The sequence below is a fragment of the Charadrius vociferus genome, unplaced genomic scaffold, assembly GCF_000708025.1.
Source record: "Charadrius vociferus isolate BGI_N301 unplaced genomic scaffold, ASM70802v2 scaffold15, whole genome shotgun sequence".
NCBI lineage: Eukaryota > Metazoa > Chordata > Aves > Charadriiformes > Charadriidae > Charadrius > Charadrius vociferus.
In genome coordinates, this window is record NW_009650064.1 from 5,735,923 (window position 1) to 5,762,599 (window position 26,677).

The 26,677-nt window shown below is 38.4% G+C and overlaps 1 protein-coding gene across 1 annotated transcript; it reads right to left on the reverse strand.

Annotated features, from left to right (window-relative positions):
- Positions 1–1,606: 1,606 nt before the first annotated feature.
- Positions 1,607–26,677, reverse strand: PTDSS1 (phosphatidylserine synthase 1). The gene is made up of 13 exons (XM_009891924.1): positions 26,622–26,677; positions 24,108–24,199; positions 22,669–22,713; positions 20,703–20,827; positions 17,826–17,984; positions 14,242–14,393; positions 12,085–12,226; positions 11,028–11,140; positions 9,270–9,335; positions 4,957–5,056; positions 3,707–3,775; positions 3,110–3,179; positions 1,607–1,771 (listed from the first exon to the last, which is right to left on the reverse strand). The coding sequence occupies exons 1-13, from the start codon at positions 26,675–26,677 to the stop codon at positions 1,659–1,661; spliced, it is 1,302 nt and encodes a 433-aa protein (XP_009890226.1). The 3' UTR covers positions 1,607–1,658.

Here is a 26,677-nt window from a genome sequence, read left to right on the forward strand (position 1 = left end):
GGGGGGTGGGAAATGAAGGCCTTCTGAGGAGTTCAGCAGCAACACTTAAGTGCATTGAAATAATTGATAATCTGTGGCACATCAGAATTAACGGATTACACAGGATACTTTTTTCCTATTTACAGTATCATACACTTGTATAAAGTCTCTGCATTATTTTTTTTTTAGTATTCAGCCTGTGGCAAATCATAGTAACATTATTCATAAAAAAAGGAAATCCCATTTTCTTGTGAAGACTAAGTGACTAATGGGTATTACTTATTCTTGCTTAAGCTATCTATCACTCTGAACCCCATGAATCCCAAAATCTAATTGGCACAAACACATTTTGATAACTTAATACAGGAACTGATTGCTCTTGATTGTTTACCTCTTGACTTAATCATTACGTTCACTGCTGGAGAATTATCCACTTTGCTAGATGTGAGAATTAATACATTAAAAAAAAAAAACAACCAACAAAACAACACACAAAAAATAATCCAAAAATAGCAAGAAAGAATGACTTTGCTGTCGGGTATCTGACTGCATGATAGGAAACACCTAAGCAATCACAGTAATATCATGCTGCCTCTCAGACACCAACAACTACAGCAAGCCTTCACAAATAATTATGTTTATGGAAATAGTAAGCATCTCAACTTCAGCAAAAAACTGCCGTATCACCAGGCTTAGTAGGGCATCAGAGCCTTCAAAGCAGTTTCTGAGATCAGTCTGAAGACACTGGGATTTCTGGTTCCAGCTGAGGCAGAGGCAAATTAGGGGGGAGTGGGAAGGAACATTGTACACGATGTGACATAGCTGGAAAAATTACATATTTGCACTTGAAAATGCAAACCGCACTGCAGTAAAGGAAGAAAAACAACTAGATGACATGACATCTGTCTCTGAGGGCAGGAGGCATGGCCCTCTACTTTGCAACAGGTTTTTATACGAGTATTTTAAAAACTTAAATCAAATATGTAACAATCAAGCAGAAGGACAATGCAAAACAAAAGAACTGTGTTTGAAGGCCAATTTCACATCCTTTACAAGAAGTCTGGACCCATTTCTTTGCTGATAAAACCATGTAACCAGGTCTAAAGAGACTTTACATCAAAGCAAGCAGATGGATACAAGTATGGAAATTTTAAATACTTACTAATTGTTGTATAGAAAAGTTCAGTTGTGAGACTGAGAAAGAAAGGCAGAATTGCTTTTAGTCAAAAGATTGCATACTCTTCCAGAAAGCAACAAAAACACAGTACAACAAAACAACAACAACAAAAAAATCCAACGAACTATGCCAACTGATTATCAGTTTACTAACCTTTGTGTTTAAGTCCTCAACTAACATATTAAAAATGCACTTGCAACACCTGAACACAAAACCGGGTGTACCTGCTATGATAAAATTATTTTGCCTTCCAGTGCACTCTTCGTTCGCTCTTGGTGCCACATGCTGAAGAAACTAGATTTATATCAGTGAATGGCAAGTGTCAGCAGGCAACAATTTGCACTACACTGGTGGCTCCATCTTGACCATCCTTTTCTTCAACACCTCCTTTTTTTAAATTTAAAATTTAAAAAAAACCAGTCTTCTATTTGGAAATTCAGAGCCAGGTCTGATTTTCTTTATCACCTCTGGTCACACTGTAGGATATCTTCAGAGGCCATTCTTATTTCTTGCCGATTCCATTTGTTACTTTTGATTTGGAGTGCCGATTCCTCCTTCTAGATGAATGGCTTTCACTATTCACTGAATGCTTTGGTGGACTACTGTCAGCACCTGCTGAGAAACAAATATTTTTTAACTATGTATATATTTGACATTGTCAAGCTCTTGCCTAAAAGACAGTAAGGCTTTCTAGAGCTACAGTGTTTACAGTATGGATTATTTCAAGCTAATACAAACTGGTTGATACTCGTACTCCATCTAGTGGCCTATTTAAAAAAAAAAAAGAAAAAAAAAAAAAGGCAATTCTTAAGACTTCTGTAAAGTTCTTCCTCCTCCCAAAAAATTCACAAATTTGCTATAGCAGAATATAGTGGTGAAACGTCATCCATTCCAAATGACATCAGTAATTAAACCTCCATGTTTTTATTACTGTCGGGTACACTATCAGAAATTAAGACCTATGGAAGCGAGGTCACAGATCCTTGTAGGAGTACATTTCCTGTTTCCAGTTTTTCATATGACGGACTACATTTGAGAAAGCAGAGGCAGACAATGGGGACTGAAACGAGAATTTGAGAGCAAAACATGAAAGAGGCTGAAGTTTGTAATTTATGAAGTAACACAAAGTCAGAGAAAAATTTGCTCAGCCAGATTTCTCTGGCATATATAAATGGGAAAAACATTGAGTGCAAGCAATTTTCCTCCAAAATATAAAAGCCCACAAATTTACTAAACTGAGAATACATTAATATCGGCATCCAGAAAAGTTGTGTATGAAATATAAAGAAGCTCTGCTGTAGGTGCTTTTCAAGCATATGATAAATAAGAAATATTTTTAATGATACAAACACTTGGAGCATAAACTCTGACAGAGATAACTTCCAGGTGTGAATCTTGGTATTTGTTCAATAAGCAAGACCACACTAAAGAGTTAACAGAAGAGGCAGGTAACTTCACTGACCTCTAGTGTATGGGACAGAAGACAGAGCCTTTGCTTAGGACAGAGAAAGCCGTTTATGACCACAAGCACTGCATTGACTAGGCAAGATTCACTAAGAACACAAGCTCCAGAGCACATTCTTGACTGTTTCTTAACAATCAGGAGTAAAACCTCAATTTGCATTTATATGTTTCAAATCAAACATGCAGTGTTCAGAGAGAAACCTGTCCACAACAGTTATGAAATGCATAATGCTCTAAACTTACAAGAATGGCCTGGAATAACAGCAGAAAAAAAATCAGTTGCTTCATTAAAAAACAAACATATTTCCAACAGTTAGAAGAAAAAAGGCAGTAAAGCCAAATAGCTTTGCACATGATTTATCTGTATAGCTCCTGCAGGGATGTTTAAACAAGTGCAGTTGTCTCCAAGGTAAGTTTCTCAAGCCTCATTTCTTAGTGCTGAGCCTTAATGCTACCACTTTGAGAATATAGGTGTAAAAGTGCCAATACCTCTACTGAATTTAGAATGAAGCCAGGAAGCATCTGGACTGTATGGGCTGTCTTCACTTTCTGATAAAGTCTGCAAAGACAAGAAGGACACATGTCATTGGGATGCTGGTTCTCATGATCAGGACTTCTGTTTGCAATCAGACTTGTAAATTTAAACTGTGGCTGAAGTCCTCATAAAACATTCAGCTAGTACTTAGGACTTTTCCCTTCCTAGTTAGAAGGTACAATATAGAAGATACAATAAGAATTCAGCACTTGCTGCGTGACCTGTTGTGTAACCAAGTATTCTTAATATTCCCTTAGCATTCCACCTGTACAATGGGAACATTAGCTAACCATTCATCCCTGAATGCTTTGCTAAAATTACAGCCTCATTTTGAGCAACTAAGAGGACAGCATTCTTTAGAAACCACAGTGTAATTTGGGACTTGTCCAAGGCCTGCTGAATTCAGAGTTCTTTCTATTGACTTCAGTCAGACTCTGGACCATCCCCCCCTCACCCCCATTTATACTAGCTCTGGTAAAGAATTCTAATATCTAGGAGCTTTGCAGTTTTAACTCTGGTATAAAACAAATACAGGCTTCCTAATAAAGTACCTTTTCTCGGTGGCCGTAGTATTCTGCATACCAAACCATTCCATATAAACACAGGAAAGTTGTAAAAGCCTAAACAAGGGAGGAGAAGAAAAAGAAAAAACAATCTGTAAAACTTTTTCCAAGTTCCTTGCTGGTTCAAGCTCTCAGGGACCCTGGAGATTCTGCATTCAGAGACTTTCACGCTCTGTTTCTCTCTGCATCTTTTGTCAGGATGAGTAAGACTTGTGCTTCAACTTCAAGGTCCATACACATTGTGCTACCATGGGGTATGCACACAATTCTCAGTGGGAGCATGAGAATATATACAGACCACCCACATACATGCAGGATATGCTGCAAGTATGATTTTTCTCCTCACCCTCTACAGTCATCATACAAAGGGAGTTGGTAGGCATTTGTAGGTATATTATCAGGAACAACCAGCCTGAGAGAAAGAATTCTCCTTCTCCCTGCCGCATGCTTCAGGCTGGGTTACACGTTTGGTTTTGTAGTGCTCTGATCCGGGAGGTAATTCAACACCTTTCTCCTCTGAAGTTTCGGGAATAAAATCGTCATGCTAAGTAAGAGAAGAATAAATTCTGACTCCCTATCACCTGTTCAAACTGTGTTCCCAACTAAAAGGGAGAAGTATTTATCTGTCAGCCCATTATAAATGCCTTATTTTTCATTGACCATTAAAAATGTGTTTGGCATCAGACTTACAAGTCTGGCAAGACAAACATCCATTTACTGTTATAAAATGGGCATTTCATGCTGCATTTGCAGTAATCACACTGAAGTACAGACAGTTGCAGGCTGAGTGAGAATGATTTGTCTGATAAAGCAGCATTGTTTATGTAGTTGTAAGACTTCAGTGTGAAACAACATGCATTACTTATTAACATTATCCATTAACTCCTGTTCCTTTCCAGTGGGCACTATAGGAAGCACCTCCAAAGTTAGCCTAAATTGAACTGACGCTTTCTCTCATAAAGATAAAAAGCCCTAGTTATAGGGCTTTTTATCATATTTGTTTCATTGTTAAGTGGCTATATTCTGCTACATCAAGAAATAAGAAAAAGAGTTATTCTAGTCCCTTCAAAGTGTGTTCTACACGATCTTGCATTTGCTTTTCCTAGGGTGTGCAAAAAGCTCTTTACCAGCATTCCCCCACAATGATCCCCTGCTGCCAATGTTCCAGAGAGGAAGCTATTTAGATGCTTTCAATGCTTTTGCCATGCTTTATGTTTCACACGAGAAATCTCACTTACCACACAGAGAAGCCAAAACACAACATACAGTATTTGTGTTTTAGAAAAAAGATCCTGTCCAAACTTTATGCACACAATAGCTTCAAGGAAAGCAATAACCCTGTGGGTAAATGAAAGAGAGAAGGGAGAAAAGTGGTTACAAACACTAAGGATTTAACTCACATGTTCACAATCCAGACCCCAGACTGTCAGCTCTGAGCAAGCTCTACTCTCTAGTGAGCACACACCTACCTAGCACCACTATTAACTGAAATTCTTTGGGAAATTTATTTTTCCTTCTATACTTTTCTTTAGCATAAACAGCATACAAGAAGTGATCAACTGGCAGTTCACAATTCTGTGAGCCTCTGCTTGTCCAGGGAACAAGGAGGAGTGTGTGCCAATAGCAAAGAATTTCTCTTTATACCTACCACTGTGCTTCAGCCCTAACTAGACATAAATTTATTTTCGATTTATTTTCGAACAACCAATAGCCTCCCTGTTGGGTGAACTAGAACTGTGCTTTGGGCATTTCTCTACTGGATGTAAATTTACTACAATTCTAAATAGGCTACTGTGCTTGCTTCAGATGGATTTTAATGAGAAAATTAACATGAAATATAATTTCAAATTCTCTGATAACCCATGTATCTGTTTTGGTTTATGCGTAAACCCAGGTCCACACTACAGCATTGGAGGATTTGGGGAGAAATGAGAGGTAAAATTGCAACATTTACTTTCTTCTCTGGCACTGTAAGAATCAAAACAAGCACCTCCAGCTCTCTCCCTGTTACCAGATGTTTACATCTTTTCAAGTTCAAAGCTATGGAGGCTTGTCCACCACTTGGTGGAGAACAAGGGGTTATGAATCCGAAGTTTTCATCATTTGCCATGGAAATATATTTAGTTTCTGTAGGTCTTGGACACAAAATTACAACTTTTTAACAAATACAATTGTAGGAATGTGACTGATGCAGCAAAAGTATAGAAAATTGACTCTTCTCCAGCTGAAGCAAATAATGAAAACTATCAGATTTATAAAAATTTAATACTTAACTCGTTCAATAGCAACTTTGAGGTTGTACATGAGCAGATATGAACACTCTTCCTCAAATGCATGCAGGCACACTTAACATCAGGTCAAGTGTTCTGGTCTCCCAACCTTGACACTGCAGGATGCATTCCCTACCAGCATTCTCCACAACTAGGGAGCTGTCAAAAACAGCTCTACTGCCTGGCAGACAGGACCCAGCTCCCTCCATGAAAGAGGGAGGAAAGATACGTGCATGACTTCACCACTGGTATTGCAGAGATGGTCCTGGTGCAGATAATAAAATTACAGCTTTCTCTGTACCATCTAATGTGACTTGCAGCATGATGAGCTGGGCCAAAACTTAAAATTGTGGGAGTAACACCTAATTGACCAATACTGCAAATTAATGAGGTGCATATTAGTAAAAACTTGAGAGAAGCATTGCTCTGTTGGGTCACCAACTCTTTTTCCTTCTTGGTTTTGTATTATTCTTGTTGATCCAGCTGCAGATTAAAAAAAATAGTTAAACTGAACTCCAGCAGTGGGAACACAAAGATCACCATCAGGAAACAAACATATGAGAGTATGATAGACTCGAAGGTATAAACAAAACAATAGGCTATCTTCAACAAGGACTCAAAAAATGATACAGCTACTTGTGCTGAGTTTGTATGTTCTTCCCATTACTCCTGTCAAGAATACTTGGGTGAAGCACGTTGTACAATAGAACATTGCAGTTAAAGAAGTGGTAAATCGAAAGTCAGAAGAATGCTAACAAGTGAAAGGTGTTAGTGTCTTACTGAAGGGCAATGAGAAAACTTAGCGTCTTTAGTTCTGTTGAGTATTCAGTCAAAATGGTCTTGTAACATCCTAACAGGTATTCCTTTTTGAAAGGCTTCATCTTAATTAAAATGGTGCAATTTCCAGCAGGCCTGTTGCACTGGCTTTGCTCATGCCTTATATGACTGTCCATCTGTTGAGAGTGATGCTACAGTATACGTCAAGTTGCAGAGAATACCGTTTCATATTAATGCAAACCACTGGTTTTACTCGTCCCCATGGTTAGGCTCTTTCAAATTCAATCCATGCCTTTAGAAGTGTTTCTTGATCACCACAGATATGAATATTCTATATACTTGCTTTTATTACTTCAGAAATTATATTCTGAACTATGTTTTGGATAGTTAAATTACTGGAAGAGTGCTGCTTTTCCAACAAACAGGAACTCCTAGTGGTGCTCTATTTTTTCTAGCAGATTACAGAAGCAAGCATTATCAAGGTGAATACTTACTCCATGCACATTTCCCACGATTAGCTCAGACTGTAGATGAATATTCTATTGCAATTTTTACTATGTGATCATAAAAACATATTTGAGCATCTATTTATTGACATAAATTATACTAATGTGTTCAGTGAGAGCTTTGAACCAAGAGTAATGGTTGCTGCAATCCTTAACAATTTTACGGAGCCAGAAGGTAAACATTCAACATCGTATTTCCCTTCAGCTTGCAAAAGAATGTGTTTACATTCTTTCTCTTGGATGAAAGAGAGAAGTTCATCTTTCCTTCTTTTTTCATAATGCAAAACTTGAAAATTCTTCCGCCAAAATTATAAAATTGTTTAAAATGCGTCTTCTTTGAGACTCTAAGTTTACCATCTATATTTGAGAAAATCTCCCTTTGTATATAAAGATCTCAATTCCCAAATCATTTAAATACAGTTTTCAGTAACATGTCTGTATTCAAATGCTTATCTCAAAAATATCAACACAGTTGATCTGTAACTGCTAAGATGTTTATGCACAAACAGAGCAAGGTTATTTGATTCTAATTGTAAATTAAGCAGTCATATTAACCGTGTGATTAATTAGTTATCTTCAGTACTAAAGCACCATCCATACCAAACCCAGAAAGACAGGTTCCTCTGCTATGATCATTAAAAAATCCAATGCTTTTTTAAAGACTGCATACGTTACAGCCTCTCTTCAGGAATCATAATGCATGTTTCAAGGAATAGGATCCTCCTTAAATAAGGAGGCTTAGGCTTACAGAAGTTATCATCAACTCCTACTCAGCATCAGTAAAATTAAACAAAACCAGAGTTACTTCCTTTTGTATGTCCACTGGATGTTACGGTCATAAGTTGAAGACAGTAATAGATCCATCCAGGAAGGTGATAAACCATTTAAGTCCAACCAAACCCAAGGAGACACATGTAATGTTCTCCAGGGTACATTTAAAACAAGAGTAGAAATCCTTTCAGTTACCTTGCAGCATGCTCTGCTCTCATCTCAATTAAATGTTGAGAAAGGGGTATTCTTTACGGTAATGTAAGTGCACCTAGAAAAATGTCTTCCAGCCCAGCACTGTTCCTAAAAGTCTGTAACACCCCCGAGACTAACAGTAAAGGTGAGATAACTTTGCCAAGGCACTGTCTTTAAATTAGATCTGAGTATTTTATGGCTCATTGAAATGCTATTCCAATTTAAAACAGTAATAGATTCTTCTATTAAACATGAAAAAGGTTCAGATAATTTAAAATCATTGCCATCAGAAATTAGCTTCTTGAACACTTTCTTAAATTAGGATCTTCTGTTTTCCCAGTTGTAAGCTTCCAAGTGATAAATCAAAAGAGACACTACTATGCTGTTTATTTACAAGAAGCTTTTACAATGCTACAATAGCATATGCTTCTGGCTTCCAGAACAGCACGTTTTAGTCAAGCCTTCTAGAGAAGGAAGTTTTCAATAGAAGCAATCATGCAAACTCTTCATTTAAAGGTGTCCTGCAAGAGACACATTGAAGAGACTGTAGCCAAGGTAACCAACATTCATAGTGTTATTCTTTTCCCTCCTTGAGAACTGAATAGAAATAGTTGATAATGATAGCTTGTTTCACTGTCCTGTTGTGATTCTGCTAACAGCAGCAATGGCCACTTTGAGGGCCTGGTAAATATTGCTCTGATGACAGGCAAGCAGTAGAGGCAAAAGTTTTATCCTTCTTATCTGACTGAGAATATGGGCAGCAAGGCCTATGCTACTTTGAAGGAGCCTAGCTTTCTCGTTCTCCCTTCTGTTCTTCTCCTTACTCGTTCCATCACTTCCCATGTTCTACCTCCAAATCCAGAATTTTCCTTTCCTCTGAACTTGCAAAAAAAAAAAAAAAAAGTCTCTCCACACTGTTCTTTATACTAAAACCAACACAAGCCAAGGACCGGCTCTCATGCAAAGCCTGTTCCTGTGCTGGACTCACACTTAACACTTGTCCAAGCGCTTCAAGAATGCAGCAAGAGTACTTACCCGAACACCCAGCACTGAGTCCCCACCCTCTTGCACTGTGTATCTGTGAGGTATGCATAGTATTGCCTGAGAAGGGAAACAAGGAAATTCTTTAGTGAAGTTGAAAGTCCTCAGAATATTTACATTCAGAAAATGAGTTTATGTTACAAATGTATCTATACTGAAAATGAAGTGCTGATAGTTGAAATCACATGCGCTCATGCTGGATGTCTACCAGATGGCTTCAATTCTACCAGGACAGATTATCACTTAGATCAAATAGCTTGAAACAACACAGAAAACAATCCTGAGAGCAAGGACTGGGAAAGTACCCAACCTACCCAACCTAGACTAACAAGGCCACATATCTGTCTCCTGTCTTTCCAATGAATCTCCAATTCTTTTAGGCAAAAATATAACAGCTTCAAAAGAATTAGAGGATACCCCACGTTTTCAACAGCTTGTCTTTAATTTATTAACAATTGCATTTTCTTGAGAGATGTGGGTTTGAATCTTGAAAGAAACTGAATCTGGCTGTTCCGTATCCTGGGTGAGTGCTCTAACCACTGGCATGTTTTCTTCTCAAGAACAGAGTAGAATTTCTCACTGTTTGAGAAACTGTCTGACCATCATTCTGCTCTGTTCTTTATGCTCCTAAATTTTAAGAGTTTACAGAGGTGAATTCCAAAGAAGTGGGACCAAAGTTCCTTTTTTCAGTCTGTCTGATTTGCACTAACAGATGGGGAATACAAGTGTTATTAATCCCAAAATACAAGGATTGTTTAAGAATAAAGACTTCTACAGTTGGCAAGTGCTGTAAAAACACTTAAAAGCTCACCTATACAGGAGCTTGTAGGATGTTTAAGGTGATTTAATTAATAGTGTGAAATCACTACACATAACTTGAGATGCTAACAGCTGTATGGTTATTTAGGAATAAATCAATGCATGGCTGCCATTTATCTGTCCAAGGTAACATCAATTTACTCATGAAAGGAAAAATCCCTGCCTCTAACTTCAGAGCTGTGTGCATTCTGTCTACCTCCAGCTACATTACAGGAAAAAAAATAATTAAGGGGACTCTGCTAACAATGTGAAATAGTGTGCATGACTAAAAGCAGGTTAATGTTTCTACACAACTGTTAACACTGCATATATAGAATCATAGAACGGTTTAGGTTGGAAGGGACCTTAAAGATCATCTAGTTCCAACCCCCCTGCCATGGGCAGGGACCCCTCCCACTAGACCAAAGCCCCATCCAGCCTGGCCTTGAACACTTCCAGGGATGGGGCCTCAACAACTGTTCTGTTACTCAGAATATGGTAGTGTTCTATCTTTTCTTATAACACGCTAATATTTCCTGTAGACAAACAGAACAAGAAGCTCAGTTAGAAAAACTGACAGCTCTATGTTTCCTCATCTACACTTTTGTGAGCATCTGACTCATCCAACTTGGATACTTTCACATGCAGTACTCAAGGATAACACATGCAGCCAACTCAAACACCGGCAGATGCTACACAAACAGAAGATAGATCAGAGTGGTTCTGCATCCCTATAGAAACACAGATGTTTACATACATTTTACCTTATTAGTTTACTTGGCAGAAAATACACTTTATTGAAAATGATGGTTGTTTTGCTTTTCACTGTGGCAAAAACATAAGTTTCTTGAAATGTGCTGTACTTATTGACAAACTACATACAGTTCTTGGGTGCCTAGAAGTCAAGATACTTTGAACTTAAGAAAAAAAACCCAAACATGGCAACATAATTACCTTACAGTGGGTGCTGTAATGATTCCTATGAAGAGAATTCTCCCCCAGCTTAAAGGGTGGCTTGCTTGGAACACAAAGATATGCTTCAAAAAGAATGTGTTCAACTCAGTCAGCTAAAAAAAAAAAAAAAAAGTGAGTTAATAGTGTTCAACTTGTGTAACTCTTCATCAGCTACTACAGAAAACATGCAAAGATTAATATGGGAATTAAAACACGGAAGGAAAACTATTTATGCTGTAGTATAGTTCTGCTGGTTAGATGGAGGATTTAAAGAGTCTCTGAGTCCCGCTCTAGGACAAACAAGGAATATACAAGTAAAACAGAGAATTCTCCCATAGACGGCTCTATTAAAGTATTTGCTCTCTTTCCAAAAAGAAGGTTCACACTGCAGGAAACCCTTTCACACTGCAGAAGTCTTCTGATAAGTTTCATATCCTAAATCAGCTATGAATGACTGAGGCAAAGTTGGCAGAGGAGTAGAAAAGATCATATGAAGAAATACATATATAGAGAGACACCAAACACTTCTGTTTCTCCTTTTGAAAACTGAATTCAGCAAATTAAAAAAAATAAAAAGTTTTAGTGAAGTCTGCAAGCATTTGCATGAAGTGTCAAAGCAGTTAGGAGATATTATGAAGTCTTGCTGGATCAAGGCCAGAATTCTGACTGTCAGTGATCCATCCAACAGTCAATGGGAAAGAACAAAAAAACCAAAAACCACCACCACAACCCAAAACCAAGCCACACAACAAAACAAAAAAAACCCCAAAAACTCACTGTCTAGCAGGTTTTTAAAACTGTATCAATTGCAAAGAGCAATCTGATGACCAGTACAGCAATCTGTAACATTTGTTTTTTTCCACAGATTCTGTAATTACACTCCTGAACTATCATGTACCTCCCATGAACAATGGCCTGATCAATTCTGTATTATCAATTCGTTTAATTGTGTATTTCAATAACAGACATACATTGCATTAGAGTATCTTCTAGCCAAACACAGCCAATAAGTAACTGAGCTGATGGCAGCTTTGATTTCACAAAATTTATTTCTTACCTGCCAAATGATCATGAAAAGGTAGATTCCAGCCACTCTTTGAAATGAAGACTTAGGGTCAAACCAGCGGACATAGGTCCAGCTGGCTGGGGTGAACTGTAATACAGCTCTTTTGATTTTCCCTGTGGTTGTGTGAATGTCCCTAGAAAAAGAGAATAGCTGGAGTAAATACAAAGAAAAAAAAAAAAACAACAAGAAAAACCAATAGCCATGTTACTGATGTTCCAGAACAATCACACTTTTTTTCTGAACAGCAAAGATCTTCACAGACACAACTGTGTACCAGGCAAGGGTGAATAAAGAAATATACTCTATTAAGCATTTCAGCCAGGATGCACTCTGCTATGAAAGCCCACCCTCCTCTATCCTCCATCAGTAACTAACTACAAAACATATCTATCATTCCCTTCATGGAGGAAAGAAACAAGGATTGCAATTCTACAACCCCTTGGAAAACCTAGAGGATATTTCTTCCTAGTCTATGCTGTCACTGCTCTTATCCTAAAAACCCCTTGTTCTAGAGCTCACTGACATCAATCCTTCAAGAATCTGTCAGATTCATTATTCATCAATTGTATAGGAGGCTGGCTCCACAGGTTTGAAAATACTCCACTTCCAGTACACAGAACCCCAGCTGTTCTGATATCAGATGCTTGCGAATCTTCTGCAGAGGTGTGATAGCACTGTTAAGAGCTAGAAGGCTTTTAAATTCCCTTTTGAAAGGGGATGTAAACGGAAGTTCATCTGATAGATGCGCTACTGGTTCTTGCTTTTGATGACATTAATTCAGATGAGCAACAGCATCGTAACGATGAGGAATCTAAGAAAAACTCAAGAGTTTTCTTTTCTGAAAGAGGACTAGCAGGGTTAGAAGTCTGTTTTCACCATTATTTACCTGGCCCTTCTGGACAAAAAAGGAGATTCAGATTTGATATTTCTGATACTTGTGTTCTTTTAGGCAAGTGGGATCTTAGGTTAGGGTGAAACTTCTTTAAGATGTGTGTTTATTCAACGGAAAAAAAAAAAAAAAAGAAAACAAAAGGGCACAAGCTAAAGCTTCTCATTCTATACAGCTCCTCTTCATAATATAGGTTAAAAAAAATTCAGTCCTCTATTTAAAAGGATGCAAGGACAAAATATTCCACAAAGACAGTAAAGACTAATCCTGTCATTTCAACTTTCAGTGAACTCTCTAAAAACAGAGAGACCATCAACTCTATAATGGTCATTATTCCTCCTGAATTGAAATGTGGGAAAACTGAACTGAGACTAAATGCTGGACGGTTCTCAGAACAATCAACAAATTTGTGAGTAAGAAACTAAAGTGGTAGAGAAGTTCAGGTAGGGTACAAATTTGGAAGTCAATATTTGAGGTCAATTTCCACCTCTTAAGGCAATATCCTTTGGCAATTCATTGTACTTGATTCTGTTTCATCTATACTATTGCTAATGTGCATGCTAACCACGCTTGCCACCAACTGGCAGTGAAGAAGGCGGGGGGGGAACGGTGTGAGGGGGGTGAGCCCCAACAAAAAAACTATAGAAGAAACCATACCTGGACAGCCAGGAACTGACACTTACTAGGCCACAAGGTGTTGCCTTTTTGTACAACAAATGCTGCTTTATTTTGCAATTACTTCATTTATTTTAGAGGCTCAGCAATGGGGTAAGGCAATTCATAACACAAGTACAGCCTGATTCCTCTTCTGCAATTACAACTAGTGCTGACAAATTGCCACACTAATGCCTCATCAAGGTGAGCCCAAATCTAGTTTAAAAACATTGTATAATGGGAAAACAATTACAATTAGCTTTGTTCACTGCCTTCTTCAAAGTTTAACTTGTATAAAATAAACTGAAAATGCCAATAGCTTTACTACTTTGTATTTTCATTTGGCATCAATGCTTGTAACCTAGATTGCAAAGGAAAATGATACATACATCATCATATTTACAAATATATGCTGTACAGTAGCATTACTATGAGATGGACTTTAAACACTTAAAATAAATTTACAGCATTGTTAGCATATGCAGATTGCATGCTACTTCTATACCACGTGTGTTTTACAAAGGCAAAGAAGGTCTACTTCCCAAGGAAATTAATTTAATATTATAACATTAAATAATGTTTATCAAGCTTTAACTTAGACCTACTTGAAGCTTGCCCAGTGATAGGTCCTCATCTCCAAGAAACGACAAACTACCATGCCCAACCAGATGCCACCCCCGTTACAAAGCAGGATGTCCAAAATGACTTGATCCCACCAGCATTCAGCAAAATTAGGCAGAAGGTGCATGAAGAAGAGCTACAGAATACAGCAAAAAGATTCTGGGTGAGGAACAGCACAGAATGCATATAAATTCACTTTTTAAGTACACATTCAAAAATCAGTACATGTCATACTTCAAGGACACGAGCCACAACCACTGAAATTTGATGGGCATCCCTCCATTAACTTCAGAAGGCCTTGGAGAGAACCACACAAAACATCAGAGGTTTCCTTCTCACCATTCCCTGTTGGGGCCATGATGTATATAAGGATATCATGCAGCTCTTGGCCTGTCAAAAATGATACACAGAACATTCATAGAAATGCATGAAACAAGCAAAACTACTGCATTTCTTGGAGGAAAGAAAGCGTTTTGTGCTTTGAAAAAATAAATTGAAAAGAGTATTTGTTTTATTTTTGCTAACTGGTTTTAAGAGGTATGTTTTCTAAATCAGCAACAAGAATGGATGCATTTGTAACAACTGTCAGTACTAAAGCATGATGGAGTTCAGGACTTAAGACTTGTCCTATTTCAAAACTCTTTCTTTCATTTACTATTTTTAGGAAATTTAGTGACTGTAAAGAGATTAAGACTTCTCCACTATTTCAGACACTACAAGCTTTGCTGCTATACTTGATCGAGAATGGCTTAAAAAGTTAAAGGGATATTCCACTCTCCCTTCCTACTTGCCCTCTGCTAAGCACTAATGATGAAGATACTGGAAAATAGGCCAAAAACAACCAACAGAGAGAAAAACTGACACCATCTGGATATATCAAAACATACTCGATCCCTTAAAGATTTCCCCTGGAAAGTGCACAAATCGTTTACCCCTGAGGCAATCTGTTCCTTTCTGAATACTCAACTGAAGACCACTACAAGGCATTAGTAAGGCAATTAAATGTATTTACAGATACATTTGGTCACTTTACATTTTATGATAGAGTGAAGAAGGACAACTGGCCAGAGTTAAGGCAAGACAGAAACATAATTTACTGACAGCTAGAAATGGATTCAGTGCCTCTCATTCTCCTTTAAAAGAAAATAATTGTATTCTTTATTCTACAAGAAAAATCACAGCAACCCAAAAAACAGACTGAAAAAGTTAGCTGAGGACTGGAAATCAAGACAGCTATGTGTTAAGCAGTTCCTTTGGAATACTCAAGGAGACGCTTAACAAAACACATAGCAACCTAAAGAATATTCTTACCTCCACAAAAACAGTACGATTTTTGTCAGTTAATGTACATACGCTGTGTCTGTGGAAGTCTAGTATGATTTTGTAATAAAGTATCTCTTGTTAACAGATGCATAAATAAAATATTGAAACAGAATGAATACTGGTCCATTTATAATAAATTACAGTGAGTGATGCTGACAATGACTCTTGCAAAAGTGTATCAAAGCAACTTGTTTTGCTTTGACAAGGTTATGGGAATTTCAACCTGTAGAAAAGAAAACTGGAATTTCTTTTCAGGACCCAAGCTAAACAATGTTGCTCATTATCCTGCTACATTTTCCCTTTCATGGTTTAAATTAATTTAACCTGAAAGGGGCACTAAGCTATGAATCTTTATCTGCAACAATCCAGCAAAGACACCAGAAGTTACAGACAATAAGGCAGCAAAAACCAGAGCACAGGCGTTAACGAGATCATCTCTAAGTTGCTAGCTGCTTTCCCAGAGTGAGAGACCAAGGTCTGCCTGCATCCCAACTTTAATGCATTAGTAGGCAGCATAAGCCAAGTGTCCCATTTCAGAATGGGAAGCCAGCTGAAATCCATTAATGCTAATAGGAGATGCATAGCTAAATCCTTATGTAACTGCCCAGATAACTTCTGTAGGTTTCTAATGACTTTCCTGAATAACTAATTCATTAAAAATCCATTTGAGTGGTGATAATCTCTCTATATGTTGAACCTTACCCAACATATTGTCCATTCCAATAATCTGCCTTTCAACAACAGGGAACACTAGACACCCCATGCGGTGTCAAATTGAAAATGATGGTTGTGTAGTGATCAACTGAACGATAAGACTGTGTGTGAAACAAATCTACATTTATTCTTTTCCAGAGGAGGAAAAAAAAAAAAAAAATCAGTATACTAACCAGCAAAGTTGGGTTTTGTGGATGGGTACTTCTGAAACAAAAATCTTCAGTTTTTTTGCAGTTTCAAAATATCTTTGAAAAGAGCATATCCTTCAATGCCACAGAACAAAAACATGTTTTGAAAAGGAACTCATGGCATCAGTATTTTCAAACCCAGAAGTTCAATTTTAGACAACTAAATCCTTATTTATGTTTCTGAATTATAAATCCCTTGTCAGAGAAGCCAAGCATTATCAAGACAGCACGCGCTACAGAAAACTATGCTTTTAAAGACTGAGGTCAGGTGTTTACATCTACACTTCATATTTGAAGTTAGACTATGCTGTCCCAAAAGCTGATAAAAATTGGATTTTAGGGTTTTTTTTCTTTGAATTGTCCAATCAAAGAAGATAATGAAATTAAACACATTTTTACAGAAATATATCTTTGGATTTTAGGTGACACATATTCTACTAATCAAGCTCTAGGTTACATGCAAATTAAGATATTGAGAGTGGCAATTAATCAGCTTGATTTCTTAAAACAGATCTAACAATGAGGACTAGCAGTCTAAGCAACAGTCAATTGATTGAATCAAGTCAGGTATCTGTATCTATTTTTTTTTTTAAATCCAAAATAGTATTTGCAAGCACCAGTCAAATGACTTAAGCACGTGCTTGGGAGAACTGTGGTAAAGCTGGGTAACAAAAATAAGTCAGTGGTCCTCCAGTGGACTACACTGCGTAGAGCTTAGATCCACGTCTAGTTAAAAAAAAAAATTCACATTTTTATGTCAGTGAACATGACTAAATTAGGCTTGTGGGGTAGGATTTAACAAAAGGAGGGCTATGCACTCAGGCCTCACGACAGAAAACTACACACCGAATGGTGTCTTGCCATTCCATATAGACTTCACCTTCCTCAGGGAACTCTCAACTCCATTTCACTGTACAGTATGCACAACTATAAACAATGTGTAATACTGTTTTACTTGTGGTAAGGGGATCACGACAATAGACTACAGATATTGCAAGATGAAAAAGGAGAACAATTGTTCTGAATCAGGGATTATCAGTCAACATCTGAAGTAGCATGAGTGTTGACTCCCATAATAGCAGAAAAACAAAGTATGGATGGCACTAATAGGCTGGCCTAGACTTCCCTCCTAATCAAGCAGTAGTAAGTCACTTACCTAAACCCCAGTTTGCTGTTGTCTAATGCAACTGCATCAATTGCTCAGCATCTGGTTTATAAGGCTGAAAATGTAAATCTATACTGAGAACTAGTGAGTCGTCCTTCTAGTAACACTCACACTCCCCCCCCCCAAGAACAATTCAAGCCTCATACATTTGCTTAATTAAGATAAATGGGTGGCCTACCTCAGTGAGCTCCCAGGTGATGCTAATAGTCCAGCACAGCCCATAGCTGCGGATCAGCAAAGCCTTCATGGCCCAACCCCAGAAATGCCCAAAAGCAAATATATCAAAGTGGCTGAGGATTCTCTCCCAGGTGATAACATGACAATTCACAGCATACTCCTGTTAATGAAAAAAAAAAAACACAAAACAACAAAAAACCTCAGTGAACAGGCAACTTCAGAAACACTAGAATGAAGAAACTTCTTTCTGTCCAATGCAACAAGCCTGAAATTATAAGGATATTAAAATATGAATTATTCAACTTTATTATCCTTCTAAACTCTGCAGAAAAACTTTCAGTATTAAGAGCCAGTGTCATCACAGTAAAGCTCTAATTTAAAGGGAGATAGAATAGACCATGGTTCCTGAAGGATCGTGTATTTCTTATGTGGCTGAGGAACAGCAGGAGCAATAAAATAAATAATAATAAAACCAGCAAACAATACTCCAGAAAATAGTTATTTGCTTTTCTTTGGGATCTTGATTTGAAATAACCACTTTTCCCCATTTTCATGCTGTCTGGTGTTCTGATATGGCTCATCAGTGGCTAATCCTCACCAATTTGTGATGTTAGGTTACTCATCTCAATGTTCATTTCTGTATCTCCTGTGTGTTATTTTCCTCACCAAAGCAATTTCCTAGAACACATTCATATTGAGAAAGTTCAGTCACAGGGCTGAAGGAAAAAGGAAAAATCAAAGGGAACCTGCAACTGCTCCGTCACAGATAAGTGCAGGTTCCTTAAGAATATTAATTAATATTCTAGTCATGAATAACAAATGAAATGTGTTAATAATGCTGTACAGCACATACTAGAAGTCACTGCCCAACTAAAAAAAATAATCTGTATGCCATCAGAGGCTGCACCTGTGAGGTTCTGTCTCGTCACTGGGCACAAACTGAGCTATTCCCAACTGGAAACACACATTTAAAAAAAATCCCTCCTAAAATATATATTGCCACCTGCAGGTGACAACACAGCACTGCTCAGTGCTGTTAAATTAAGAAAGGATTCTTTCAGGCCCAAGCTATTGCTAATTCTGCACAAATGAATCATGATCAAGTTGAAAAGGGGATGGCCAAGAAAGATTTAAATCCTGGTCTCTAAAGAGAGAACACTTTTTCCAGGGCTCTTGCTTTTTGGTTTTATTTTTTACTGGGGCTTTTTTCGCCTCTAGCTCATCTTTCCAGCTCCAGCTCTGCCAAGTCACACACTGAAATGTGTTGAACTTTCTTTGATATTCAAACAACTTTGCCAGGGTTGTGCAAGAGACCAAGCTGCAGTCTTTATTATAGTTGCACCTTAAAAATCTACTCCAACTTTAAGTGACAGTATCAGGATTGCAAAGTAGCACAGAGTAAGTTTCTGCTGACTGCTACAGACAGGGAATCTGCTGTACTGTGGTTCTGTGCCAGTAGTAACACTAGTCCTCCCCTAACTTGGATCTCCTTATTTTTAACTTAAATGACAGGAGAGCCAGGTGAATCTGACTTACCCACAGACTCCTCATGTCAGCTGCCTTTTGTTGCTCAGCAACATCACTAACACTCATGCTCCATTTAGGAATGTGTCCTCCCACCACCCTAACAGCAGGCTGCCCACATACCACCACCACCAGGTCTCCTGCAGAACAGAAAGTCACAGCGCTACCCTGGATGCTGGAGTTGCACAACATGTACTGCTGATCAGCTGAGGTGAAACACCTGAAGCATCCAGAGTTTTCCAGGTAAGGGGCCAGGTAATGCAGCCCTCACTATTGATCAGCTAATGTAAGCTTACTGCACTGTAAAGATTTCCATTCCCTCTTATGTGCTACAGGGCAGGAGTTTGCAGCCACTGCTGATTAGGTGCTGTGCAGTAGTTTGCATATGCAATAAATTGCTATTTGCCAAAGACAGCGTATTTCCTTACTCTTGAGGCATGATAACAGCATCGACTATACAACAGGTGACGATGGCGTGTGGATGCAGAAACCCAAGGGCAAGGAAGCATGCTGGTCAGGTGGTAGGTAGCAATTTGATGCGATAGTGGAGGGGACACGACTGGAAACTCTTGCCTCTCCATGCAGTAACCCGCTTCTGCTTGGTGCTCAACTGCTCGCACCCTTTTCTGCCTGCCTCCCAACATACCTCGCATACTTCTCCCAGGCCTCCTTCTACTACCTCAACTCCCTGTGCTAGTGTCCTCACCTGAAGAGGAAGGTTCTCTGTATTGAAAACTCTTTGCAAGCTGCTCAACAGGCAGAACAACAAGCCTGGCTTTCTATGCCACTCCAGATCATGGTCTATGGAAGTAATTTCCCAATGGTAACAGCACCAGTGCTTAGCTGGGTGACTGGAAGGCATCAGAGCTCTGCAGTTGCTGTACCTGAATTTCTGCATGCTCAGTAGCATGCCAGTCATGTACTAAGCTCAGAGTAATAAGACAAGACCAAAGTTCTTGGAGTGCAGCATTGTGGCATCAAAAAATCTGATCTGGGACCCACACACCATACAGGCCTCATTAGATACTACCTTGCTAAGTCTGTTTTCAGTATCCAGGCTCATGTTTATTAATTAAAGGAATCCAAAGCCACCCCAGTACAAACATCTCGCCCACTCCCAACTGCACATTCATCTGAACATCTGCATTTGACAAAAATACAGAGAAGACTGTTTTTCACACCAAGTAATTTAGATGTAAAGAAACAGCGGTTGATACAAAAGGCTCACTAACTCTGTCAAGCATAGACACAAACTTGCACTGCTCATGCCAGCAAATTCAGATTTGTCCCTTCCACTAATGTAAAACATGCTTGAAGTGGCCAAAATGTCCAATAAAGTGCCATGGTTACCTACCATAATATCTGCTTCCCTTGTGGCATATCGAAGATTAGGATCCAGCCAGTACATCACTGCTTTTACCTGCTCAAAGTTAAGGAAGAGCACGAACACCAGGAACAGGAAATAGAGCACACTGAGACCTGCAAAAAGACTCAGCTTTAAAATCATGTTCACTCACAAACTCCTTGTTATAATTATAAACTAATAGTTATAATTATAAATTATTGCATACTTGAGTAACTTTTGTGAGTGGGAATATTTGCTGTTTGAAGCTTTTAAAGATAAAGATGATTATGATTTGTTTTCACAACATTATAAATTACAAAACACTACTGCATATGGGACTACCGCCTCTCTCCTTCCAATGTCTGAACATGGATTTTTTTAAGAAGAAAAACTTGTAAAAAGTTAAGAGTCCTAGGTGTAGATCTGCGGGTAGCTGAAGCTGCTGTTGAGAGAATATCTTTACATTATTCACAAGTTCACAGATATCTAAGACCACATTTAGAAGAGGCATATAAATACTAACACCATTTCCATAGTCTAGCACTCAAACTTGCTTGTGTCCTGCAGCACTGTCATGGAAGGCAGAAAGATTAATGTGAATAAGCTTAGTATCTGCCATTCAAAATAAACTATAGCAATTCTAAAAATATATTTTAAACTATAACCAGAACTCACGTGTTATTAATCCCCAGTATATGCTAGAGAATACCTTCTGTTCGAGTACACACACATGAACAGAAAGTATATATACACAGTCCTCTACAGTACATCCTAAAAACACATCAGGTAAACAGATGCCAAACTACTACAAGAAGTACAGCTTGCAGGTGAGGGTGCAACCTGAAATGTCGAGGACTCCTGTCTTTCATCTACTGAACAGGTCTGAGACCTCAAGCATGACTAAATAAGCCATGCCAGAAGAAGCAGAATTACACAAGGAAAAATTTTGCTCTTGATTTTCTGTGCGGCCTTTTCCCAAAAGTACAGGGGGCCAAGCTCTGACAGTATCAACATTGAGAATGACCTCTTAATTTACATTTGCTGAAATCCGAAATGAGCAGTAGGACCCATGTTCTCCAAACTTCACAAGGAATAGGATTCTTTAACAAGTACTGTCTAATCAGCAGTATCCTCTCAATGTCAACAGATGAGTAATCAGCTACTTTGGGAGGCTACTTATTTTTAGCTATATAAGGTGACGGGAGAGAGAAACATTCAGTCCCCTTAAAAAGAAACAGATCAGCTTTTAAATCAAATGGGCCGAATTCTCTGCAAATGCGCTTAAGTCTAAGATATGCTCTGTGAACCCTGAATAATTTCAAAATAAAATTCCTTACATTTTTGCCATGTAATTCAGATATTTAAGGAACAGGATTTCAATCAGCAAGTTCTGAAGTTAATACAATTATTTTCCAACCTATGAATGCAACTAATATTTACAGGTATTTTTTCTGAATTATAAGTTAAGAATATGAATATATAGGTGTTAAGAATATTAATAAATGTATGTTAAGCTATACAGTGATACAATTTAATAAACATATAAAGTAATAGCATATTTTGCCAATAATGAAAAGAAGCACCCTACTAAACTGGATTTAGTTAGAAGTCAGATAGTATGTGCACCATCTATAAAAAAACATGCCTTTTTGGGGTGGGGAAGAGACGGCAGTAGAAAGGGTGTGGGAGAAAGATTAGGAATCACAAATGCAAAACAGGACTAAAATAGAGTATCAGAATAAATGATCCCTTTCTGGTGATTTTATGTACACCATCCATACACAGAGTAACTACAATGACATTCCCAAATGTAATAAAGAACACATTATAAGCAACTGCTCAGAAGTGGGAGGGAAGTGACATTCACGCAAGTTTGATGCACAATTATGTTTCATGACAATTCCATTCATCTGAAAGTTAAAACGGCTGGTCCTGCAGAAGCATTGAAAAGGTCAAAAACACAACTTAAACTTACCAAAAACCATTCTCCATATTGCAGGGTGCGGACGCGTAAAGGGTCCTGTGGACAGTAAACAGAAAGCTTATTAGAAGACAAGTTGATAAGAACCATATGATCTATTTTTGAGTATATCTTATACGAGGATTTGGCATGAACATGGATCAGTTCTCCATCAAACTATATAATATACCTGAAAGTTGGCATTCTATGTTAAAAAAAAAAGGTAACAGCAGATTTCAGAGAGGAAAAGGAGATTGCCAGTTAGTAGGGTGTAGACAAAATTTTCAAGTATTTTGATGGAGTTGTTTCCAGAACAGTAATATGCTGTTTGCTCAGCAGACACCATATCTCAGCTGTCACCTGAGGATCTCTTGATCTGTTTTCTAGACTGCAGCTTGCACATGGCTTGCTCCCAATAGTCACGAAATATAAATTTCTGTGTGTTAGAAAATAAACATGGTGCTTCGCCTTCAGACAACCATGAAATGTTAGCAAACAGACCTCCTAAAACATCCAAATTGAGTACCATATAGCTGACTAGAAGACACCTACGCTCTTTACCAGTGTCAAGATTATTTACCCTAGAGCCAGTGATTAAACTGACTTTATTAAAAACCTCTCAGTTAACCTGAAGAGCAGAGAAGGTAGTTCGGGTGAAACTGGAAAACGTCTAAACTTGAATCATATATTCAGATAGAAAGGAGTGGCTGAACAAATAGTTTCAGCACACAGGATGAACTGCTCTTTCACTGAGACAGTTTAGACTTGACTCAAGAATTAGGCTCTTGATGACATCAATAAGTAAAAACTTAAAATAAATATATAATAAATAAATATTTCTTTAAAAAGCACCAAGACGACAGCATTTCCTCCACAGATTTAAGTGTCACACAAGTGTTTTTTGACTTTTTGCACTTTCTGCTTCTCACACTATTACCAAAACTTTTGTCCAGCTTAAATTGCTACCAAGCAACTGTGGTTTATATTGTTACAAGACTTTGACCATTGTTAACTACCACTAGCTTCTGGTAAAGTGATTTATGTAAGGTATGATAACCGAGAATTTGTAGAATGACGCTTCTGTTTGAACACATTGAAGCAGACTCCTTTTAAACATAGCTTACAGATCCGACAGCATCATTACCTAGCAGTTTGAGCTGCAACTGCAGACCTGCAAATAGAGACACTCATTTTGAAAACCTGATTTCCTTGTTAGATACAGAGCAGCTATAAATAACTTGCATTTTACCGTTATCTCTGCTCAGTATGATTGCAACCCATTTTTAGACTGTTCCTTAACATAAAGGAATTTAAAAGAGTAAAAAAAAAAAAAACATTTAAAAGTTGTACCTATTTTTTTTTAATTTAATAAAAATCAAAATAAATATAGTGGCAATAAACAGAAATTCACATGTTACAAGAAGTGAAGTATGAACAGTATAAACCTTACTCACCATTAGGAAAAGCTAGAACACTGATGATTAGAAAGAAGAAAATCACAGAGAGGATACCCCTCCAAATATTATCCTCTGGGACAGAATCATCCCTGAAGAGACAGACAAGATCAAAGTGTTAAAGTACATTACAAGGCTGAAGTTGAAAGTCTTTGAAGGTATCATATTATTTAAAGACTACATGAAAATAAGTATAAGAAATAAGCATGCTGGTCATATAACAAGTCAAGATCGTAACTGCACTGAATGATTTTCACTCTGCGCTTCTGGGTATCCCTTTCTCAGAACGGTTAAACATATAATCAATACATGCAAGCCATAAGCATTGTTAGAAATCAATGCAGAAGCAATGACTAAGTTTAACACAAGGCGAAAAAAATCTTCCTGCTTTAACTTTCACAGAAACATCATCAAAAGTACTTTTACACAGAAAACGGAGACCTAGACCAAAAACTCTGGAAGCCTGGATGCAATTCCTAGGTTTCCCTCATGAGGTTCAACAAGGCCCAGTGCAGGATCCTGCACCTGGGTCAGGGCAACTCCCAATATACCAAGGGATGAAAAGCTGGACATGAGCCGACAATGTGTACTTGCAGCGTAGAAGGCCAACTGTATCGTGGGCTGCATCAAAAGAAGCATGGCCAGCAGGTCAAGGGAGGTGATTCTGCCCCTCTACTCCACTCCGGTGAGACCCCACTTGGAATACTGCATCCAGCTCTGGAGCCCTCAGCACAGGAAAGACATAGACCTGTTGGAGCAGGTCCACTGGAGGGCCATGAAGATGATCAGAGGGCTGGAGCACCTCTCCTATGAGGAGAGGCTGAGAGAGTTGGGGTTGTTCAGCCTGGAGAAGTGAAGGCTCCGTGGAGACCTTACAGCAGCCTTCCAGTACCTAAAGGGGGCCTACAGGAAAGATAGGGACAGACTTTTTAGCAGGGCCTGTTGCGATAGGACAAGGGGTAATGCCTTCAAACTAAGAGAGGGTAGATTTAGACTAGATACAAGGAAGACATTTTTCATGATGAGGGTGGTGAGACACTGGCACAGGTTTTCCAGAGAGGTGGTAGATGCCCCGTCCCCAGAAATATTCAAGATCAGATTGAACGGGGCTCTGAGCAACCTGATCTCGTTGAAGATGGCTCTGCTTATTGCAGAGGGGTTGGACTAGATGACCTTTAAAGGTCCCTTCCAACCCAAACTATTCTATGATTCCCTCTGCTGTTTTGGTGCTGCTCACTATCCCCTTCACTTCCCTTGGCCTGTTCCCAATGCCAAATGCCTGGGGTGAGCCCAGAGAGGGGGGAAATAGTGATTACAATCAGCCTTTGGAAATAACGATTACACAGCTCAGAATCCATGTATAACAGAGACAGCAAAACTTGAAAGAACTAGGGAAAAAATACCAACTTGCTTTTAGATCTATTAAGCCAAAGCTCTGAATAAAATATCAGGTATTATTTGTGCAACTGTCATATTACGGCCAGAAGAGAGACCTAAGAATTTAGTTTGAAATGCCAAGGCAAACTTGACTGACCTCTTCTTTCTTTTCAGACAGGTAGAATATAGTGTACAGCAGGAAGATTAACCAAAAAAAAAAAAGCCCATCCAAGTTTTCCAACGAACAGTCAGCTTCGAGGATACTTTAGTAATACAAATAGAAACAAACTTCAGACTATCATAATATGCACACCTAATATTTCATAATGTATCACCCACTACAACTCAAATTAAAGTTTTACTATCTGAGTAATTTTAATGTTCTTAGAATCAGTTTATCTATTTAAATACATTCATTGTTTTATTACCAACCCATGGTACAAAAAAATTCCCAGCAAACTTGAGAGGGATAAAGCTCTTCCTGGCAGTGCATCTGTCACATTTCTGGAAGGTTCAGTAAAGAATCTGTGACAGCATAAATCGCTCGACATTGGATATTTGCTGCAGTTATAAAATATTTCTCACTTCAACAAATTATTTCCCTTTCCCTCAAAATTGAACCTTAACAGCTTCACAGCAGACTTTCATCATTGTGAGGCGTTTAAGCACTGCATTAGTTTAACTGTATGGCAGGAAAAAGTACATTAAACATGAATGGTTTCTCTGCAGGCCTTAGGGACTCCCCACAGCATTTTTTATTTTTTTTTTCCAGGAGGCATGCTGTACAGGCTGATGCTTCACACCAGCTAAGAATCCCAAGTTCCAGAGCTTAACTCTGGCTCCCTTGGCAATCTCAAGAGCTTCATGCCATTCAGAACACTTCCCAGCCAGAGCCTCAGGCTCCAATGGCTCAGACAGCAAAGCCATATTTCTGTCTAAACACATGCAAATAACACACGCGCGCACACTGTCATGGGTGCCACCAATTGAGGGGATTTTTTTATTTGTTTATTTTTGGCATGAGAACAGATTACTAGAGTCACATCACTGTACAATTCGGCATGGCCAAGAAAGAAGAGAAAGACACCGTGATCACATCACTTAATCATCACGTCAGCTGGGCTGAAGGGTCCTCACCTTTGAATATCAGAATTCAGAGTACCACTCAGCTTCAGGAAAGCTGTCCCAGTCAT